Below are 22,505 nucleotides of genomic sequence, written 5' to 3' on the forward strand. Positions count from 1 at the left end.
AAATGTCCACTGATGAATGAAAGGATGAAGAAGATGTGGCATATACACAGTGCACTATTATTCATCCACAAAAAATGAGGAAATCCTACCATATGAAACAATGTTGGTGGACCTTGAAGGTATTATCCTCAGTGAAATAAGTCAGAGAAAGGCAGACAAATGCTTTATGATTTCACTTACTTGTGAAATCTAAAAAGCAAAAATAAGACCAAACTCATAACAAAAGGGATCAGACTTGCAGTTACCAGAGGTTGAGTGTGGTGGGAGGGGGAGTTAGATAAATATGGTCAAAAGGTACACGTTTACTATTATAAGTGAGTACGAGAGACGTAATGTACAGCATGATGACATTATTAATACTGCTGTATTATATGAAGGAGAATTGATAAGAGGGTAAATCCTGAGTTCTCATCAAAAAGAACATTTTCCCCCCCTTTTTTCCTTCTTTTCCTTTATTTACATGAGATGATGAATGTTACTATCAGATGAACTTAATCTGATAGTATTTTTTACAACATGTGTAAATCAAACCATCATGTTCTATGCCTTAAACTTATACAGTGATACATGCCAATTATTTCTCAACAAAACTGGAAAAAGCCTTACTAACAAAAAGGGAGGCCTTGAAAAGTAAGTTATAATATATCAATTAAATGTAACTTTACTCAAGCATTAAAAAGAATGACAAAACAGCTAATCAAGTCTTATTAGTTCCAAACACTGCTCTTATTTAACCTTCATAAAAATTATACTTACTATTATCAGCTACATTTACAGTGAATGACCAGACCATCATGGTTATCCAGGTCATAAGACATTTTTATACAATTCTTCTGTGTATTCTTGCCACCTCTTCTTAATCTCTTCTGCTTCTGTTAGGTCCTTACCATTTCTGTCCTTCATTGTGCCCATCTTTGCATGAAATGTTCTCTTGGTACCTCTGATTTTCTGCCAGCAAATTTGGAAAACTCAGCAGTAGCCATAGAACTACAAAAGGTCAGTTTTAATTATAATCCCTAAGAAAGGCAGTGCCCAACAATGTTCAAACTGCCTCATAATTGTGCTCATTTCACATGCTAGCAAGGTAATGGTCAAAATCCTTCAAGCTAGGCTTCAACAGTATGTGAACCAGATGTACCATCTGGATTGAGAAAAGGCAGAGGAACCAGAGATCTAATTGCCAAAATCTGTTGGATCATAGAAAAAAAACAACAGAATTCCAGAAAAACATCTACTGCTTCATTGATTATGCTAAAGTCTTTGACTATGTGGATCACAGCAAACTGTGATAAGTTTTTCAAGAGATGGGAATTCCAGATCACCTTACCTGCCTCCTGAGAAACTTGTATGCAGGTCAAGAAGCAACAGTTAGAACTGGACATGGAACAGCAGACTGGTTCAAAATTGGGAAAAGAGTATGTAAAGACTGTATATTGTCACCTTGCTTATTTAACTTATATGCAGAGTGCATTATGTGAAATGCCAGACTGGATGAAGCACAAGCTGGAATCAAGATCTCTGGGAGATATATCAATAACTTCAGATACTCAGATTACACCACCCTAATGTCCGAAAGGGAAGAGGAGCTAAAGAGCCTCTTGATGAAGGTGAAAGAGGAGGGTGAAAAACTTGGCTTAAAACTCAACATTAAAAAGCTAAGATCATGGCATCCAGTCCAATCACTTCATGGCAAATAGATGGGGAAAAATGGAAACAGTGACAGATTCTGTTTTCTTGGCCTCCGAAATCCGTGTGGACAGTGACTGCAGCCATGAAAATAAAATATGCTTGCTCCCTGGAAGGAAAGCTAGACAGCATATTAAAAAGCAGAGACATCACTTAGGTGACAGAAGTCCATCTAGTCAAAGCTATGGTTTTCCAGGTGTCATGTATGGATGTGAGAGTTGGACCATTAAGGAGGCTGAGTGCCTAAGAATTGAGGTTTTTGAAGTGTGTTGTTGGGGAAGATTCTTGAGAGTCCCTTGGACTGCAAGGAGATCAAACTATTCAATCCTAAAGGAAATCAGTCCTGAATATTCATTGGAAGGACTGATGCTGAAGCTGAAACTCCAATAATTTGGCCACCTGATATGAAGAGCTGACTCACTGGAAAAGACCCTGATGCTGGGAAAATTGAGGGCAGGAGGCAGGGGCAACAGAGGATGAGATTGTTGGATGACATCACTGATTCAACGTATGTGAGTTTGAGCAAACTCTGGGAAATAGTGAAAGACAGGGAAGCCTGACTTGCTACTGTCCATGGGGTTGCAAAGAGTTGGACATGTCTGCGTGACTGAACAAAAACCACTTATAGTGGAAAAAAATGAAACCTAAAGAGGCTAAGTTACTTGTGCCCACATTGTTAAATTTTGTGCTCTGTTGCCTCCTGATCATCTGTATCCCAATATGTAAAGAAAATAAATTGATAAGTGAAAAGAATGTAGAAGGTTTTTATAGTATAATGGTGGTGGTGGTTTAGTCACTAAGTTATGTCCAACTCACGACGCCATGGTAGCCTGCCAGGCTCCTCTGTCCATGGGAATTCTCCAGGCAAGAATACTGGAATGAGTTGCTATTTCCTTCTTCAGGGGACCTTCCTGACCCAGGGACTGAACCTGGGTCTCCTGCATTGCAGGCAGATTTTCTACTGACTGAGCTACAAGGGAAGCCTATAGTATAAAACTATTTATGAAAAGAATCTGAATCTATATCTTCTATATGTTTCCTTTATAACATATAATATCTATGTTTTCCTATGATATAAATCTTTTAAATAATATGAATGTATATGACTGAATATACTAATAAAATAAATTGTGTATTTATAAGTATACATATATATATATGTATATGCCACACATAAAACATACCTTCATAGAAAAATTTCTGGATAGATTTAAGAACTTAATGGTTGTTTTGGGGATTTTTATGGAAACAAACAAAAAATTCACTCTATATTCTTTAGTATGGTGAATTATTTAAAAGTAGCAAGTCACATATTGCTTTCATAATAAAAATGTTTAACTTTAAAAAATGTAAAAAATAGTGGATATGGTGTCTTTAGCAATATGTTAATGGAGTGGAGTAAAGAGGGATTTTTTATTTTGCACCTTTCTGAACTGTGAACTTTTTTTTTTTTTTAATTTATTTATTTATTTATTTTTTCAGTGGGTTTTGTCATACATTGACATGAATCAGCAATAGATTTACACGTGTTCCTCATCCCGATCCCCCCTCCCACCTCCCTCCCCACCCGATTCCTCTGGGTCTTCCCAGTGCACCAGGCTCGAGCACTTGTCTCATGCATCCCACCTGGGCTGGTGATCTGTTTCACCATAGATAGTATACATGCTGTTCTTTCCCAACATCCCACCCTCACCTTCTCCCACAGAGTTCAAAAGTCTGTTCTGTATTTCTGTGTCTCTTTTTCTGTTTTGCATATAGGGTTATCGTTACCATCTTTCTAAATTCCATATATATGTGTTAGTATGCTGTAATGTTCTTTATCTTTCTGGCTTACTTCACTCTGTATAATGGGCTCCAGTTTCATCCATCTCATTAGAACTGGTTCAAATGAATTCTTTTTAACGGCTGAGTAATATTGCATGGTGTATATGTACCACAGCTTCCTTATCCATTCATCTGCTGATGGGCATCTAGGTTGCTTCCATGTCCTGGCTATTATAAACAGTGCTGCGATGAACATTGGGGTGCACGTGTCTCTTTCAGATCTGGTTTCCTCAGTGTGTATGCCCAGAAGTGGGATTGCTGGGTCATATGGCAGTTCTATTTCCAGTTTTTTAAGAAATCTCCACACTGTTCTCCATAGTGGCTGTACTAGTTTACATTCCCACCAACAGTGTAAGAGGGTTCCCTTTTCTCCACACCCTCTCCAGCATTTATTGCTTGTAGACTTTTGGATAGCAGCCATCCTGACTGGCGAGTAATGGTACCTCATTGTGGTTTTGCTTTGCATTTCTCTAATAATGAGTGATGTTGAGCATCTTTTCAAGTGTTTGTTAGCCATCTGTATGTCTTCTTTGGAGAAATGTCTGTTTAGTTCTTTGGCCCATTTTTGATTGGGTCATTTATTTTTCTGGAATTGAGCTGCAGGAGTTGCTTGTATATTTTTGAGATTAATCCTTTGTCTGTTTCTTCATTTGCTATTATTTTCTCCCAATCTGAGGGCTGTCTTTTCACCTTACTTATAGTTTCCTTTGTAGTGCAAAAGCTTTTAAGTTTCATTAGGTCCCATTTGTTTATTTTTGCTTTTATTTCCAATATTCTGGGAGGTGGGTCATAGAGGATCTTGCTGTGGTTTGTGTCGGAGAGTGTTTTGCCTATTGAACTGTGAACTTTTTAAAATAAATTGGTGCATGTTACTTTTATAAAGAACATATTTTAAATAAAGAAACCTGAAAAATAGTGAGTATATTTATCTAACAAGGGAAATATATTTCTTTAACTGTGGAATATTATTTCCGTGACTAAGTTTAGGATATAGTTTATTTAGTATGTTGACAGTTAAGAATAAATCTACCTATGTTAAACTTTTATCAGAGAACTGCTATCTTACTATCTTAAAGGCTAGTTCTTTTCTAACATCCATTGAGTTGGAAAGTAACTCAGTGAAGATTTATCTTATCTTTATAAACAAAATTGTTTCTGATTGAAGTCTTAGTAATGAAACCTTTCACAGCAAATGAGATTCAGCAAATGCAGAAGTTGACAGCAATTTTATTAGATGTTGCTAGTCAATTGAACACAATTTTCATGCAGGAAAATGGTACCATGCTTCTTAAACTCCAGAACATTTATCAAAAACAAATATCAATTTGAAAGTGCATTCTTTATTAAGAGACGATCTAGTGTCAAGTGACAGTATTTTAATATTATGCTTAGTCATGGAATGTACTTGGAATTAGGTTGGATGATAAATGCTGCAACAGGCATAAGTGAAGCTTAAAATATAACATATGTGGGGTTGTGTCTTTCAGGTGAAGCTCTGAAAGTATCAGCTGAGAGATTTGCAGATGACCCCTGTTATCTCCCGAAGAGGGAAGCTGTGGTTCAGGCTGCCCGTGCCTTGCTGGCTGCAGTTACCAGACTCCTTGTCCTCGCAGATATGATTGATGTCATGTGTCTCTTGCAGCACGTGTCAGCTGTAAGTAAAAGATGACTTAGTTTACCTTGGCATTGTTCTCACTTATAATCCCATTTTCTGAACCCAGCATCAATCCGAGCACATCTGTCCTCTCATTTCTTAATGTCACCATTCAGAAGTTGACTTGATTGGGTTGTGAAACTAATGCACACTTCACAAGAATGAAGCCAGAAGTTAGTTTTAAAGCCAGTGGGAGACTGAAAAACAGAAGAAGGCTTATTGATAAGGAAATGGCTAGAAAATTTCTAGGCTTTTGACCATTTAAGTTATTATGCCCTATATAAGTATGTAAATAAATACATAATAACATAATTATAAAGATAATATAGAAAAGAAATCTGTGAATATAAATTATTTGAGAAAGAAAAACCTTGAAGCTTAAGGCATGTGGAAGTTTGTCCTAATTGTAAATGAAAACTCCTTTTGCCAGCTCCTCTTGATCCAAGTTAAACAGTACCTGTTTCCAGCTAGTCTGTGTTGTCTGTAGTAATGCATTATGAAAATGTATAAATGTATTTATTTAAGAAGAGTAAAGAATATATTTAAACTAGGAGGTTACAAAGGCAGAAGGATATCTCATTTGCTTTATTTTGCTAGATAAAACCATTTAGCATTGGTTTAGTAGAAGGACAATTTTTTTTAGCCTTTATCACTTTCTTAATTTATTTAGTTTGACCATCATTAATAGTGTTGAGATGAAAAGGTTGCAAAGAACTTTGGAGTCTCTTCTTTTTCTCTCACTTTAAATAGGACCCTGGCTCTTCTGTTCATAAATATATTTGCATTTTCATAAAGGTGCTTGGTGACTATTGTAACTATTAAGCAAATGCCTTGCTGATTGACCTTCTTGTCAAAATAATTTTCTCTAATTGCTAAGCTAAATCTTTTTTTTTTGCATTATTCTCTTACTTACTCTCTGGAGAAGGGAATGGCAACCCACTCCAGTATTCTTGCCTGGAGAATCCCATGAACAGAGGAGCCTGCAGGGCTACAGTCCATGGGATAGCAAAGAATCAGACATGACTGAGCGACTAACACTATTATACTTACTAATGTTTATTTTAACCCTAAAGTAGCGTTAAAAGGAAAGGGTTTGTCTTAACCCTTTCATTTATACTTTCATATTTACTTTCTTTTGATAGTTTATTAGTGTAAAAAGTCAATTTGGCACCTTTTTTTGTTGTTAAGTAGCTTTTCAGGAAAGGGATTAGTTCTCATCCCCAGCCACTGTCTACCAGATTTGTAGGGGAGATATTTTAACAATATTTTTTGTTACTTGACTGATGGTTTCCTGGACACCTTAAACAAATCTCTGGACATTCTTGAGATTCATTTTTTAATATGTGAATATTTGCTGTTGTTCAGTTGCTAAGTCGGGTCTAATGCTTTGTGACCCCATGGACTGTATCACGTGAGGCTCCTCTGTCTTCTACTGTTTCCTGGAGCTTGCTCAAATTCATGTTCATTGAGTCTGTGATACTATCTAACCATCTCATCCTCTGCTGACTACTTCTCCTTTTGCCTTTAGTCATCCCAGCATCAGAGTCTTTCCCAGTGAGTCAGTTCTTTGCATCAGGTGGCCAAAGTTTTGGAGCTTCAACTTCAGCATCAGTCCTTCCAGTGAATATTCACGATTGATGTCCTTTAGGATTGACTGGTTTGATCTCTTTGCAGTCCAACGGACTCTCAGGAGTCTTCTTCAGGGCCATAATTTGAAAGCATCAATTCTTTGGTGATCAGCTTTCTTAATTGTCCAACTTTCACATCCATACACGGCTACTGGAAAAACCATAGCTTGGACTATATGGACATTTGTCAGCTAAGTGATGTCTCTGCTTTTTAATATGCTGTCTAGGTTTGTCATCACTTTTTTTTCCAAGGAGCAATCTTTTAATTCCATGGCTGCAGTCACTGTCTGCAGTGATTTTGAAGTCCAAGAAGGTAAAATATGTCACTGCTTCCACTTTTCCCCCTTTTATTTGCCATGAAGTGATGGGACCAGATGCCATGATCTTAGTTTTTTGAATGGTGAGTTTCAAGCTAGCTTTTTCCATTCTTCTCTTTCACCCTCATCAAGAGGCTCTTTAGTTCCTCTTCACTTTCTGCCATGAGAGTTGGTATCATCTGAATATCTGAGGTTGTTGATATTTCTCCCAGCAACCTTGATTCCATATTGTGATGGAATTTTCCATGTTTTCCATGATGTACTCTGCATTTAATTTAAACAAGCAAAGTGACCATATATAGCCTTGACTACTTTCCCAATTTTGAATCAGTCCATTGTTCCATGTTTGGTTCTAATTGTTACTTCTTGACCTGCATAAAGGTTTCTCAGGAGGCAGGTAAGGTGGTCTGGTACTTCTGTGTCTTTAATAATTTTCCACAGCTTGTTGTGATCCACACAGTCAAAGGCTTTAGCATGGTCAATGAAGCAGAAGCTGATGTTTTTCTGGAAGTGCCTTGCTTTCTCCATGATCCAGCAGATGTTTGCCATTTGATCTCTGGTTCCTCTGCCTCTTCTAAACCCTGCTTATACATCTGTAAGTTCTTGGTTCACATACTGTTGAAGCCTAACTTGAAAGATTTTGAGTATAACTTTGCTAGCATGTGACATGAACACAATTGTACAGTAGTGAGAATGTTCTTTGGCATTGCCCTTCTTTGGGATTGAAATGAAAACTGACCTTTTTCAGTCCTGTGGCTACTGCTGAGTTTTCCAAATTTGTTGACATATTGAGTGCAGCACTTTCACAGCATCATCTTTTAGGATTTGAAATAGCTCAGCTGGAATTCCATCACCTCCATGAGCTTTGTTCATAGAAATGCTTCCTAAGGCCCACCTAACTTCACATTCCAGGATGCCTGGCTCTAGGTGAGTGACCACATCATTGTGGTTATTAAGAACTTTTTTGTATGGTTCTTCTGTGTATTTTTGCCACCTCTTCTTAATATCTTCTGCTTCTGTTAGATCCTTACAATTTCTATTCTTTATTGGGCCCATCCTTGCATGAAATGTTCCTTTGATATCTCCTATTTTCTTGAAGAGACCTCTAGTCTTTCCCATTCTATTGTTTTCCTCTATTTCTTTGCATTGTTCATTTAGGAAGGCCTTCTTATCTCTCTTTGCCATTCTGTGTAACTCTGCATTCAGCATGATATATCTTTCCTATTCTCCGTGCCTTTCACTTCTCTTCTTTCCCCAGATATTTGTAAAGCCTCCTCAGACAACCACTTTTTCTTCTTCTTGGACTTCTTTTTTGGAAATGGTTTCAGTCACTGCCTCCCGTACTATGTTATATATCTCAGTCCATAATTCTTCAGGCACTCTGCCTACCAGATCTAATGCCTTGAATCTATTCATCACCTCCACTATATTAATATAATCATAAAGAATTTTATTTTGGTCATACCTGAATGGCCTAATTGTTTTCTCTACTTTCTTCAATTTAAGCCTGAAATTTGCAATAAGGAGCTTGTAATCAGAGCCACAGTCAGCTCCAGTTCTTGTTTTTACTGACTGTATAGAGCTTCTCCATCTTTGGCTACAAAAAACATAATTAATGTTATTTTGGTATAGACCATTTGTTGATGTCCATGTCTATAGTCATCTCTTGTGTTTTTGGAAGAAGAATGATTGCTGTCACCAGCGTGTTCTCTTGACTAAACTCTGTTAGCCTTTGCCCTGCTTCATTTTGTACTCCAAGGCCAAACTTACCTGTTTTTCCTGGGTATCTCTTGACTTCCTACTTTTGTATTCCAATCCCCTATGATGAAAAAGACATCTTTTTTTGGTTTTAGTTCTAGAAGGTGCTAAAGGTCTTCTGAGAACCTGTCAACTTTAGCTTCTTTGGCATCAGTGATTGGAGTATAGACTTGGATTACTGTGATGTTGAATTGTTTGCCTTGAAAACAAACTGACATTATTCTGTTGTTTTTGAGATTGCACTCAAGTACTGTATTTTGGACTCTTTTGTTGACTGTGAGGGCTGCTTCATTTCTTCTAAGGGATCCTTGCCCACAGTAGTAGATAAAATGGTCATGTGAATTAAATTCTCCCATTTTTGTCCATTTTAGTTCCCTGATTCTTAAGATGTCAGTGTTCAATCTTGCCATCTCCCACTTGACTAATCCAAATTATCTTGTTCCATGGAACTAATGTTCCAGATTCTTGTGCAATATTGTTCTTTAGAGCCTCAAACTTTACTTTCAGTACCAAACACATCCACAGCTGAGTATTGTTCCCACTTTGGCCTAGCTTCTTCATTCTTACTGGAGCTATTAGTAATTGCCCTCTGCAATTAATCCCCAGTAGCATATTAATCACCTTCGGACCTGGGGGTCACTTCTTCCTGCATCATATCTTTTTGACTTTTCATGCTGTCCATGTGGTTCTCCAAGCAAGAATACAAGAGTGGGTTGCCATTTCCTTCTCCAGTGGACCACATTTTGTCAGAACTCTTCACTATGACCTGCTTGTCTTGGTGGCCTTGCATTGCTTGGTTCATAGATTCTTGAGTTATGCAAGCCCCTTCACCATGACAATGCTGTGATCCATGAAGGAGGGCTTCCCTGATGGCCCAGTGGTAAAGAATCCGCCTGCCAGTGCAAGCAATGTGTGTTCAGTTCCTGAGTCGGGAAGATCACCTGGAGAAGGAAATGGCAACTCACTCCAGTATTCTTGCCTGGGAAATCCCATGGACAGAGGAATCTGGTGGGCTACAGTCTATGGTGTTGCAAAAGAGTCAGACATGACTTAGTGACTGAGCAACAACAACAACCATATGTGAATACAGATGCTGATAAATATTATAGCCATAAGTGGTTATGAAAGATTAAATGCCAGATAATTCCTAGTCCCATGACCCAGTATTTCCTATGTTTTAACTCAGGATTTGTTGAGATAGGGCAGAATGAAAGGCTTTTGTTAGGTGAAAACTACTTCCCTTATAATCAATTAAGGAGTAACTATATATATAAGACCATGAGTCCCTTCATTAATATTTTAATTGATTGCTACTAACTACTAGCACTGTGCTAGGTAATTCACACATATTGTATCATTCAAATGAAGCAGGAGGTAACTGTAGATCAAAGAAAAACAAAGTGCTATTTTTATAATAAAATTATACTTAATAGTTATATGAGTTTTTATAATGGGTCAAGAAATGTGGGGGATTATCTCCTTTAATTCAACCTCACAGCACCTTAGTGATTATGATTCCTATTTTATAGATGAAAAAAAACCCGAGGCATATTGAATTTAAGAAGCTTGCTCACGGCAATAGATAAAAAGCAACTTTGGGAACTTAGTTCTCCAAGTGTTACAACAGCTTTCACTATAAATAGCTTTCAGAAATGTTTAGACAAATTCATGGGCCTATAGCAAATTGTTAAGGGAATTTAGGTAAGTCACTAGGAGGAGGCATTCTTAACTCTAGCCACTCTTTCCCACATTTACTGATTCCTCATTAGAGCCTGAACTTGGGCTAGATCATTTAAATCACTTGTAAGATGTCTAATCAAACAATGATACTTTATCTATGAAAAAGGGAAGACCTTATTGTGACAGTGTTTTTAATTGTTACATCTTAATAAAATTTATAAGTTGCATTTGTATTGTTTGTATAATTTGCATTATACAATTTTATGTAATATATAATATATAAATTATTTGTATAATTTGTGTTGTATTATTCAACTCAATTCTTTTAATGTTTCACACAGAATGAAGGCTAGTTGAAAAAAATCTTTTGGAGACAAAGATTAGAATTATATAGTCCAACAGTCCCTTAGAAATATTCTGCAGAACCTGTCTTCTAAATATGCAGCATGAAAAAAAGCTTTTCAACGGTCTGTGCTGCACACAGAAATTCCCTTTGAATGCTTTATTTATTTATTGGCTGCACAGCATGTAGGATCCTAGTTCACCAACCAGGGATGGAACCCATGTCCTCTGCATTAGAAATGTGGAGTCTTAACCACTGGACTGCAAGGGAAGTCCTTCTCTTAATGTTTGATGCACATTAGCACATTAAAGTTGGTGAGAAGGAGCCAAGATGGCAGAGGGGTAGGACGGGGAGACCATTTTCTCTCCTACAAATTCATCAAAAGAATAACTGAACGCAGAGCAAACTTCGCAAAACAACTTCTGATCACTAGCTGAGGTCATCAGGCGCCCAGAAAAGCAGCCCATTGTCTTCGAAAGGAGGTAGGACAAAATATAAAAGATTAAAAGTGAGACAAAAGAGCTAAGGACGGAGACCCGTCCCGGGAAGGGAGTCTTAGGCGGCCTTGCTTGGGCTAGGGTCCAGGCCTGAGTGCCCTGAGGACAATCGGAGGGAGCTTCTGTGAGGTGCCAACTTGAACTGTGGGAGACCAAAGGAGAGAAAATTAACCGGCCCGAACACACTGCCAGCCGTTGGCAGAACAAAGAGACCGAGAAGGTCCAGAGAAGTGCTCGCAGGCTACGGACCCGCCCAGCCCCGCCGGAGGCAGGAGGCAGGGGGGAGGGGAAGGTCGCGGCGAGACACAGGGCGCAGGCACCCGACCGGCGCGGGCGGGGACTGGGGCTGGGGACGCGGAGGGCAGAAGGCGCACGCACCCGACTGGCGCCAGAGGAAACTGAGACTGGGTCCGTGGAAGGGAGTGGGCGCGCCACACCTGGGGAGAATGCGCCCACCAAGCCCCTCGCTGCCTGGACCGCTCTGACGGGGAAGGCACAGAGAGCGGGCGCAGCTTTTCGTTCGGCGCTTTTGTGGAACACCCGAGGGCTGGAACCTCGCGCAGCGCGGGCCGCGCTCCATATAGAACAGCCGGGAGCTTGAGCAGCGGCAGACGGAGAAAGCAGCGTCAGCCCCTCCCGGCAGCGCCAGCCCGTCCCGCGGCGCAAGTCCCTCCCTGCACCGCAGAGCGACGGAACTAGCTACCTGAATAAGAGTCCACCTCCGCCCGCCTGTGTCAGGGCGGAAATGAGGCTCTGAAGAGACCGGCAAACAGAAGCCAAATAAACAAAGGGAACCGCCTCAGAAGGGACTGGTGCAACAGATTAAAATCCCTCTAGAAAACACCGACTACACCGGAAGGGGCCTGTAGATATCGAGAAGTGTAAGCTGGAACGAGGAGCTATCTGAAAATGAGCCGAACCCACACTGACCGCAACAGCTCCAGAGAAACTCCTAGATATAATTTTACTTTTTTCTCTTTTTTTTTCCTTTTTTTCTTTTTTCTTTTTTATTATTTTTTCTTTTTTATTTTTTCTCTTTTATTTTCCTTTAAAATCCCCTATTACTCCCCCATTACTCCTTAACTTTCATTTCCATAGATTTTTACGATTTTTTTAATTAGGGAAAAAAAATTTTTTTTTTCTTTCTTTCTTTTTTTTTTCTTTTTCTCTTTTTCTTTTTTTTCCTTTTTTCTTCTTTTTTTTCTTTCCTTTTTCTCTTCTATTTTCTATTTTTCTTTTTCTCTTATTTCTTTTAAAGTCCTCTAGTACTCCTCTACTACTCCTTAATTTTCATTTTCAATACACTATAACCTTACCAAAAAAAAAGAAGAGAAGCCCTATTTTTAAACCGAAGATTATTCTCTCCCAATCTTGACTCTCTGTTTTCTACCTCAGAACACCTCTATTTCCTCCTTTCCCCTTCTCTTCCCAATCCAATTCTGTGAATCTTTGTAGGTGACTGGGATACGGAGAACACTTTGGGAACAGAGAGCTGTGTAGATGTGTCTCTCTCCTCTTGAGTCCCCCTTTTCCTCCTCCTGCTCATCTCTATCTCCCTCCTCCCTCTCCTCTTCTTCATGTAACTCTGTGAACCTCTCTGGGTGTCCCTAACAGGGGAGAATCTTTTCGCCATTAACCTAGAAGTTTTCTTATCAGTGCTGTATAGTTGGAGAAGTCCTGAGACTACAGGAAGAATAAAACTGAAATCCAGAGGCAGGAGACTTAAGCCCAAAACCTGAGAACACCAGAAAACTCCTGACTACATGGAACTTTAAGTAATAAGTGACTGTCCAAAAGCCTCCATACCTACACTGAAACCAACCACCACCCAAGAGCCAATAAGTTTTAGAGCAAGACATACCACGCAAATTCTCCAGCAATTCAGGAACATAGCCGTGAACGTCAACATACAGACTGCCCAAGGACACACCTAACACATAGACCCATCTCAAAACTCATTACTGGGCACTCCATTGCTCTCCAAAGAGAAGAAATCAAATAGCACGCACCAGTACACTGACGCAAGCTTCCCTAACCAGGAAACCTTGACAAGCCAATCGTCTAACCCCACCCACGGGGTAAATCCTCCACAATAAAAAGGAACCACAGACCTCCAGAATACAGAAAGCCCACTCCAGACACAGCAATCTAAACAAGATGAAAAGGCAAAGAAATACCCAACAGGTAAAGGAACATGAAAAATGCCCACCAAGTCAAACAAAAGAGGAGGAGATAGGGAATCTACCTGAAAAAGAATTTAGAATAATGATAATAAAAATGATCCAAAAATCTTGAAAACAAAATGGAGTTACAGATAAATAGCCTGGAGACAAAGATTGAAAAGATACAAGAAATGTTTAATAAAGACCTAGAAGAAATAAAAAAGAGTCAATTAAAAATGAACAATGCAATGAATGAGATCAAAAACACTTTGGAGGGAACCAAGAGTAGAATAACGGAGGCAGAAGATAGGATAAGTGAGATAGAAGATAAAATGGTGGAAATAAATGAAGCAGAGAGAAAAAAAGAAAAAAGGATCAAAAGAAATGAGGACAACCTCAGGGACCTCTGGGACACTGTGAAACGCCCCAACATTCGAATCATAGGAGTCCCAGAAAAAAAAAAAAAAAAGAAAGGCCATGAGAAAATACTCGAGGAGATAATAGCTGAAAACTTCCCTAAAATGGGGAAGGAAATAGCCACCAAGTCCAAGAAGCCCAGAGGTCCCAAACAGGATAAACCCAAGGCGAAAACACCCAAGACACATATTAATCAAATTAACAAAGATCAAACACAAAGAACAAATATTAAAAGCAGCAAGGGAGAAACAACAAATAACACACAAAGGGATCCCCATAAGGATAACAGCTGATCTATCAATAGAAACCCTCCAGGCCAGAAGGGAATGGCAGGACGTACTGAAAGTAATGAAAGAGAATAACCTACAACCTAGATTACTGTATCCAGCAAGGATCTCATTCAGATATGAAGGAGAATTCAAAAGCTTTACAGATAAGCAAAAGCTGAGAGAATTCAGCACCACCAAACCAGCTCTTCAACAAATGCTAAAGGATCTTCTCTAGACAGGAAATGCAGAAAGGTTGTATAAACGTGAACCCAAAACAACAAAGTAAATGGCAACGGGACCACACCTATCAATAATTACCCTAAATGTAAATGGGTTGAATGCCCCAACCAAAAGACAAAGATTGGCTGAATGGATACAAAAACAAGACCCCTATATATGCTGTCTACAGAGACCCACCTCAAAGCAAGAGACACATACAGACTAAAAGTGAAGGGCTGGAAAAAAATATTTCATGCAAACGGAGACCAAAAGAAAGCAGGAGTTGCAATACTCATATCAGATAAAATAGACTTTCAAATAAAGGATGTGAAAAGAGACAAAGAAGGACACTATATAATGATCAAAGGATCAATCCAAGAAGAAGATATAACAATTATAAATATATATGCACCCAACATAGGAGCACCGCAATATGTACGGCAAACACTAACAAGTATGAAAGAGGAAATTAATAGTAACACAATAATAGTGGGAGACTTTAATACCCCACTCACAACTATGGATAGATCAACTAAACAGAAAATTAACAAGGAAACACAAACCTTAAATGACACAATGGACCAGCTAGACCTAATTGATATCTATAGGACATTTCACCCCAAAACAATCAACTTCACCTTTTTCTCAAGTGCACACGGAACCTTCTCCAGAATAGATCACATCCTGGGCCATAAATCTGGTCTTGGAAAATTCAAAAAAATTGAAATCATTCCAGTCATCTTTTCTGACCACAGTGCAGTAAGATTAGATCTCAATTACAGAAAAAAAATTGTTAAAAATTCAAACATATGGAGGCTGAATAACACGCTTCTGAATAACCAACAAATCATAGAAGAAATCAAAAAAGAAATCAAAATATGTATAGAAATGAATGAAAATGAAAACACAACAACCCAAAACCTATGGGACACTGTAAAAGCAGTGCTAAGGGGAAGGTTCATAGCATTACAGGCTTACATCAAGAAACAAGAAAAAAGCCAAATAAATAACCTAACTCTACACCTAAAGCAATTAGAGAAGGAAGAAATGAAGAACCCCAGGGTTAGCAGAAGGAAAGAAATCTTAAAAATCAGGGCAGAAATAAATGCAAAAGAAACTAAAGAGACCATAGCAAAAATCAACAAAGCTAAAAGCTGGTTTTTTGAAAAAATAAACAAAATTGACAAACCATTAGCAAGACTCATTAAGAAACAAAGAGAGAAGAACCAAATTAACAAAGTTAGAAATGAAAATGGAGAGATCACAACAGACAACACTGAAATACAAAGGATCATAAGAGACTACTACCAGCAGCTCTATGCCAATAAAATGGACAACTTGGATGAAATGGACAAATTCTTAGAAAAGTATAACTTTCCAAAACTGAACCAGGAAGAAATAGAAGATCTTAACAGACCCATCACAAGCAAGGAAATCGAAACTGTAATGAAAAATCCTCCAGCAAACAAAAGCCCAGGACCAGAAGGCTTCACAGCTGAATTCTACCAAAAATTTAGAGAAGAGCTAACACCTATCTTACTCAAACTCTTCCAGAAAATTGCAGAGGAAGGTAAACTTCCAAGCTCATTCTATGAGGCCCCCATCACCCTAATTCCAAAACCAGACAAAGATGCCACAAAAAAAGAAAACTACAGGCCAATATCACTGATGAACATAGATGCAAAAATCCTTAACAAAATTCTAGCAAACAGAATCCAACAACATATTAAAAAAATCATACACCATGACCAAGTGGGCTTTATCCCAGGAATGCAAGGATTCTTTAATATCTGCAAATCAATCAATGTAATACACCACATTAACAAATTGAAAGATAAAAATCATATGATTATCTCAATAGATGCAGAGAAAGCCTTTGACAAAATTCAACACTCATTTATGATTAAAACTCTCCAAAAAGCAGGAATAGAAGGAACATACCTCAACATAATAAAAGCTATATATGACAAACCCACAGCAAGCATCACCCTCAATGGTGAAAAATTGAAAGCATTTCCCCTGAAATCAGGAACAAGACAAGGGTGCCCACTCTCACCACTACTGTTCAACATAGTGTTGGAAGTTTTGGCCACAGCAATCAGAGCAGAAAAAGAAGTAAAAGGAATCCAGATAGGAAAAGAAGAAGTGAAACTCTCACTGTTTGCAGATGACATGATCCTCTATATAGAAAACCCTAAAGACTCTACCAGAAAATTACTAGAACTAATCAACGAATATAGTAAAGTTGCAGGATATAAAATTAACACACAGAAATCCCTTGCATTCCTATATACTAACAATGAAAAAACAGAAAGAGAAATTAAGGAAACAATACCATTCACCATTGCAACAAAAAGAATAAAATACTTAGGAGTATATCTACCTAAAGAAACAAAAGACCTATACATAGAAAACTATAAAACACTGATGAAAGAAATCAAAGAGGACACAAACAGATGGAGAAACATACCGTGTTCATGGATTGGAAGAATCAATGTTGTCAAAATGGCTATTCTACCTAAAGCAATCTATAGATTCAATGCAATCCCTATCAAGTTACCAACGGTATTTTTCACAGAACTAGACCAAAGAATTTCACAATTTGTATGGAAATACAAAAAACCTCGAATAGCCAAAGTAATCTTGAGAAAGAAGAATGGAACTGGAGGAATCAACCTGCCTGACTTCAGACTCTACTACAAAGCCACAGTCATCTAGACAGTATGGTACTGGCACAAAGACAGAAATATAGATCAATGGAACAGAATAGAAAGCCCAGAGATAAATCCACGAACCTATGGACACCTTATCTTTGACAAAGGAGGCAAGGATATACAATGGAAAAAAGACAACCTCTTTAACAAGTGGTGCTGGAAAACTGGTCAACCACTTGTAAAAGAATGAAACTAGAACACTTTCTAACACCATACACAAAAATAAACTCAAAATGGATTAAAGATCTAAATGTCAGACCAGAAACTATAAAACTCCTCGAGGAGAACATAGGCAAAACACTCTCCGACATAAATCACAGCAAGATCCTCTATGACCCACCTCCCAGAATATTGGAAATAAAAGCAAAACTAAACAAATGGGATCTAATGAAACTTAAAAGCTTTTGCACTACAAAGGAAACTATAAGTAGGTGAAAAGACAGCCGTCAGATTGGGAGAAAATAATAGCAAATGAAGAAACAGACAAAGGATTAATCTCAAAAATATACAAGCAACTCCTGCAGCTCAATTCCAGAAAAATAAATGACCCAATCAAAAAATGGGCCAAGAACTAAACAGACATTTCTCCAAAGAAGACATACAGATGGCTAACAAACACATGAAAAGATGCTCAACATCACTCATTATTAGAGAAATGCAAATCAAAACCACAATGAGGTACCATTACTCGCCAGTCAGGATGGCTGCTATCCAAAGGTCTACAAGCAATAAATGCTGGAGAGGGTGTGGAGAAAAGGGAACCCTCTTACACTGTTGGTGGGAATGCAAACTAGTACAGCTGCTATGGAAAACAGTGTGGAGATTTCTTAAAAAACTGGAAATAGAACTGCCATATGACCCAGCAATCCCACTTCTGGGCATACACACTGAGGAAACCAGATCTGAAAGAGACATGTGTACCCCAACATTCATTGAAGCACTGTTTATAATATCCAGGACATGGAAGCAACCTAGATGCCCATCAGCAGATGAATGGATAAGGAAGCTGTGGTACATATACACCATGGAATATTACTCAGCCGTTAAAAAGAATTCATTTGAATCAGTCCTAATGAGATGGATGAAACTGGAGCCCATTATACAGAGTGAAGTAAGCCAGAAAGATAAAGAACATTACAGCATACTAACACATATATATGGAATTTAGAAAGATGGTAACGATAACCCTATATGCAAAATGGAAAAAGAGACACAGAAATACAGAACAGACTTTTGAACTCTGTGGGAAAATGTGAGGGTGGGATATTTCAAAAGAACAGCATGTATACTATTTATGGTGAAACAGATCACCAGCCCAGGTGGGATGCATGAGACAAGTGCTCGGGCCTGGTGCACTGGGAAGACCCAGAGGAATCGGGTGGAGAGGGAGGTGGGAGGGGGGATCGGGATGGGGAATACGTGTAAATCCATGGCTGATTCATATCAATGTATGACAAAAAAAAAAATAATAAATAAAATAAAGTTGGTGAGAAATGTCAAAGCAAAGAAACTTGTTTAACTTTGCTTAACCCAGAGTTTCCCAAATTTCGTGACTCTAGAACTCTTCTATAATATATTAATCTTGGTGTTTTCTCAGGCTGTATGTTGAGATATAGTGGTTTAGAATATTTTTAGTTTATGATTCTATTAAGTTTGTACTTAGAATGAAAACATCATAGTGGAGAAACTTCAGTGCCCTTCTAGTCTAGTATGTTGCTGAAGCAGGTAGACTATCCTTCAGTATGAAATAGACACAACTGTCTAACAATATAGATGATCATGTACAGTGATAGCCATCTCAATTCTATTAGACAGTAAAGCATATTTTGGATAATTCTAGTCATTGGAGACATTTTTCTCAAGCTGAGCTTAAAGCTGCATCCCTGCTATTTTCTTTCACTGCTTCTAGTTTATCTTCTGGAGCAACACAGAATCAAGGCAATAGGAAGTACATTTTCAAATAACTGATGATTACTCTTAGGACTTACATATGTCTTCTCTTATTTAAGCTAAAAAATTCTTGAGTTTTGACCAGTTTCAGACAACTCAGGATATTCTGGAATTTCCATATCTTGTATGATTTTGTTTCAGTCTTGATTTTGATGTACTTGAACATTATAAGCAGATTTGTTTTATGGTTAAAGTTGGAAAACTTCAGCGTCTGGACTCCCTGGATGTTTGCTTGTGGTACTGTCAGTATGTCAGTTTTTCTTATGCTGATGGTGTCTTGTTTTCTCATGTGAATGCCTATCTTTGTATATGAAACATTACCTCATCTGGAATTTATCTCAGGAATTTCCTCACTGTTTTGTTAGATCTTTAATGTTTTTAACATGAAGTATTTTATATTACATCAAATCTTGTTAGTTTTCTTAGGCAGAAGGGCTGGACTGAATTACTAATATGCCGATATAAGAAACAGAAATCCCAAGAATCATCTCTATAAATCCTTTTCTTCAGTCCTGGGTGTTCATTGGAAGGACTGATGTTGAAGCTGAAACTCCAATCCTTTGGCCACCTAATGCGAAGAGCTGACTCATTTGAAAAGACCCTGATGTTGGGAAAGATTCAGGGCAGGAGGAGAAGGGGACAACAGAGGATGAGATGGTTGGATGGCATCACCGACTCAATGGACATGGGTTTGGGTGGACTCCGGGAGTTGGTGATGGACAGGGAGGCCTGAAGTGCTGCGGTTCATGGGGGTTGCAAAGAGTTGGACACGACTGAGCGACTGAACTGAACTGATGCATATTCTAGATTATAGGTAACAGCCATAAAATGTTGAAGTCAAATGTCTTGAAATAAAAACAAATATTCTGATAAGAACACTCCATAATTTACTCAGATAATTCCCCCTCTGATTTAATGTCTAACTTTATCTTACCTATTATGATACCCTTGTCATGTTGTTGGTTCACACTGTTTTTGTGAACAGTGTCTGAACTTGGACTACTCTTAATGTAGGTCTTCCTTCTTTGATGTATGCTAAGTCACTTTGGTTGTGTCCAACTCTCTGCAACCCCGTGGACTGTAGCCCACCAGGCTCCTCTGTCCATGGGATTCTCCAGATAAGAATACTGGAGTGGGGTTGCTGTGCCCTCTTCCAGGGAATCTTTCAAGCCCAGGGATCGAACCTGTGTCTATTATACCTCCTGCAAAGGCAGTCAGGTTCTTTATCACTAGTGCCACCTGAAGCCCTCTTCCTCTGATACAGTTTATCTTTTTATTAATAATATATAAAGATTGATGTTATCTTTATAGTCATTGAATTTTGTCTTGTTAATTCTGTCTTTTCTAATATCCTTCCAGACTTTCTTGACTTTTGATTTGTCTTCCCCTCCTAACCTGGGTGTCATTTTCAGATTTCTTCACCTAGTTATTCCTGAAAAAACATCTAATGAAATGGAAAATAGTGATATAGCTTTGTTTTAGTTAAGATCAAATATTCACACACTTCGAATAAAGTTGTTGAAATGAGCTTCAAATTCACTTCATTGGGTTGCTGTATAAACTATGTTTATGTTTCTTTATTTTATTCTCAAGCACTTTCTCAAAAACCTTTCTGAAATTAAGATGTATTCTCTGTGGCATCATGGATTTATCAGTCTAGTAACCCCAGTTGTATAGAAATGAGGTTAGTTTGGCATAGAAGAAATAGATTGACTTACTTTTAATAACCCCGTAAGAGCTCTAAGTGATCATTGCTTGCTTGCTTTTATTTCTTTTCTTTCTATTTTTTTGACCTTCAGTTTTCAATTACTCACATTCTGCTTATTGCAAACCACTTCTCTGCTTCCTTCTGGGCTTCCCTTGTGGCTCAGCTGGTAAAGAATCCGCCTGCAGTGTGGGAGACCTGGGTTCAATCTCTAGGTTGGGAAGATCCCCTGGAGAAGGGAAAGGCTACCTACTACAGTATTCTGGCCCTGAGAATTCCATGGACTGTAGTCCATGGGGTCGCAAAGAGTCGGACACAACTGAGCTACTTTCACTTTCAAGATTTAGATATAATTGGCTTGAACCCTCATTCTGTTAGTATAATGTTATCCTCAAGATTTCTGCAAATTCTGTTAGGCTCATATTCTCAGGGTCACCTCTGACTCCAAGTTTTTCCTTCCACAGAATTACTTTAGCTTATGGATGATCTTTCTACTTGTATTCTATGGTATGTTAATTCATACTTGGAAGTAGACCCTTTCCCTCTTTAACACACACACACACACACAAATACTCCCTTACAATGCATTTTTATGTATGTAATGCAAACCTATTAGAAACTTGGGAAGATGAAAAGGAGGGGATTCTGTAGTATAACAGTATATTCTAAGTGGTATATTCTTGCCACTTAGAATCCTTTAGCAACTTCATCTCGTCCTTCCACCTCTTCTCACTGCCTGCTCTATGTTTTCTCTCATATTCCTAAGCAGTAAGATATTCTATCAAGCCACTATTGACTTGACCTCTGCTAATTTGTATCCTCAGATATCACTATCTCCATCTTAAATTACACCTGAAGGTACTTTCCTCAGTATAAATAGTTCCTTTCCCAAGAATTCTGTAGTCAGCTCTTTCTCTCTTTCTTCCTCCCTCCACCCCCTTTTCTCTCTCACACACTAAACATCCTAATATAAAATAATATATTATAAATGTTCTTTCTGGGGAGGGCATCAGCTATGAAGATATAGAGTTCTTCTGGGCACATATTCTTCTTTCAAAAGCAGTGGACTACCTTTTTATTTCTTTTCCTAGTTTTGGACATGATGGACAAATACCTGCTTCTCTTCCAGTCTTATCTTGCTATTTTATGCAAGTTTCTGGTCATTTTTGGCTCCCCACTCCATAATGCCCACAAAAATCCCTGCTGCAATTTTTTTTTTGTTTGTTTATTCTTTATTGCACAGTATCAGAGAATTCCTTTGCTGTCACAATGTTTTCTTAAGTGGCCTTACTCTTTTCTTCCTTCTTATAATTTTTCTAAATAACAGCATTTTCATCCCTATTGGGGATCCCTATTTCCTTTTAGAAGTCAAGTAAATGAAATATTACTCTATTTTTGATTGATAGCATGTACCTCTATATTTCCTGATTCCTTATCTTTATTAAATTATCCTCTTTCCACTGAGACTGTCCCAGTGATGTAATTATGATCAAACATTTATAAAGACATAGACTGAGACCACCAACTTGTGCAAAGATGGTTCACTGAGTAACTCTCCATGGGATAAGTACTTCCAACCAACACAGAGTTAATATATAATTAAATATATCAGGGATTCTTGACTTAGCAGTTTAAAATATATCTAGTTCCTTAGGGAAGTATGTGTTTTCTTCCAAGGAGTG

General features: G+C 38.2%; 1 protein-coding gene across 6 annotated transcripts in view; it reads left to right on the plus strand.

Moving 5' to 3' along the window:
* CTNNA3 (catenin alpha 3) overlaps window positions 1-22,505 on the plus strand; it is a 1,829,362-nt gene that overhangs the window by 133,414 nt on the left and 1,673,443 nt on the right. For all 6 annotated transcript variants that reach the window (XM_043476813.1, XM_043476816.1, XM_043476818.1 and 3 more), the window contains exon 4: window positions 4,998-5,164. In XM_043476813.1, coding sequence (XP_043332748.1) covers window positions 4,998-5,164 — 167 coding nt within the window. The remainder of the gene's footprint in view (window positions 1-4,997; window positions 5,165-22,505) is intronic.

This window comes from Cervus canadensis, chromosome 8, assembly GCF_019320065.1.
Source record: "Cervus canadensis isolate Bull #8, Minnesota chromosome 8, ASM1932006v1, whole genome shotgun sequence".
Lineage (NCBI taxonomy): Eukaryota > Metazoa > Chordata > Mammalia > Artiodactyla > Cervidae > Cervus > Cervus canadensis.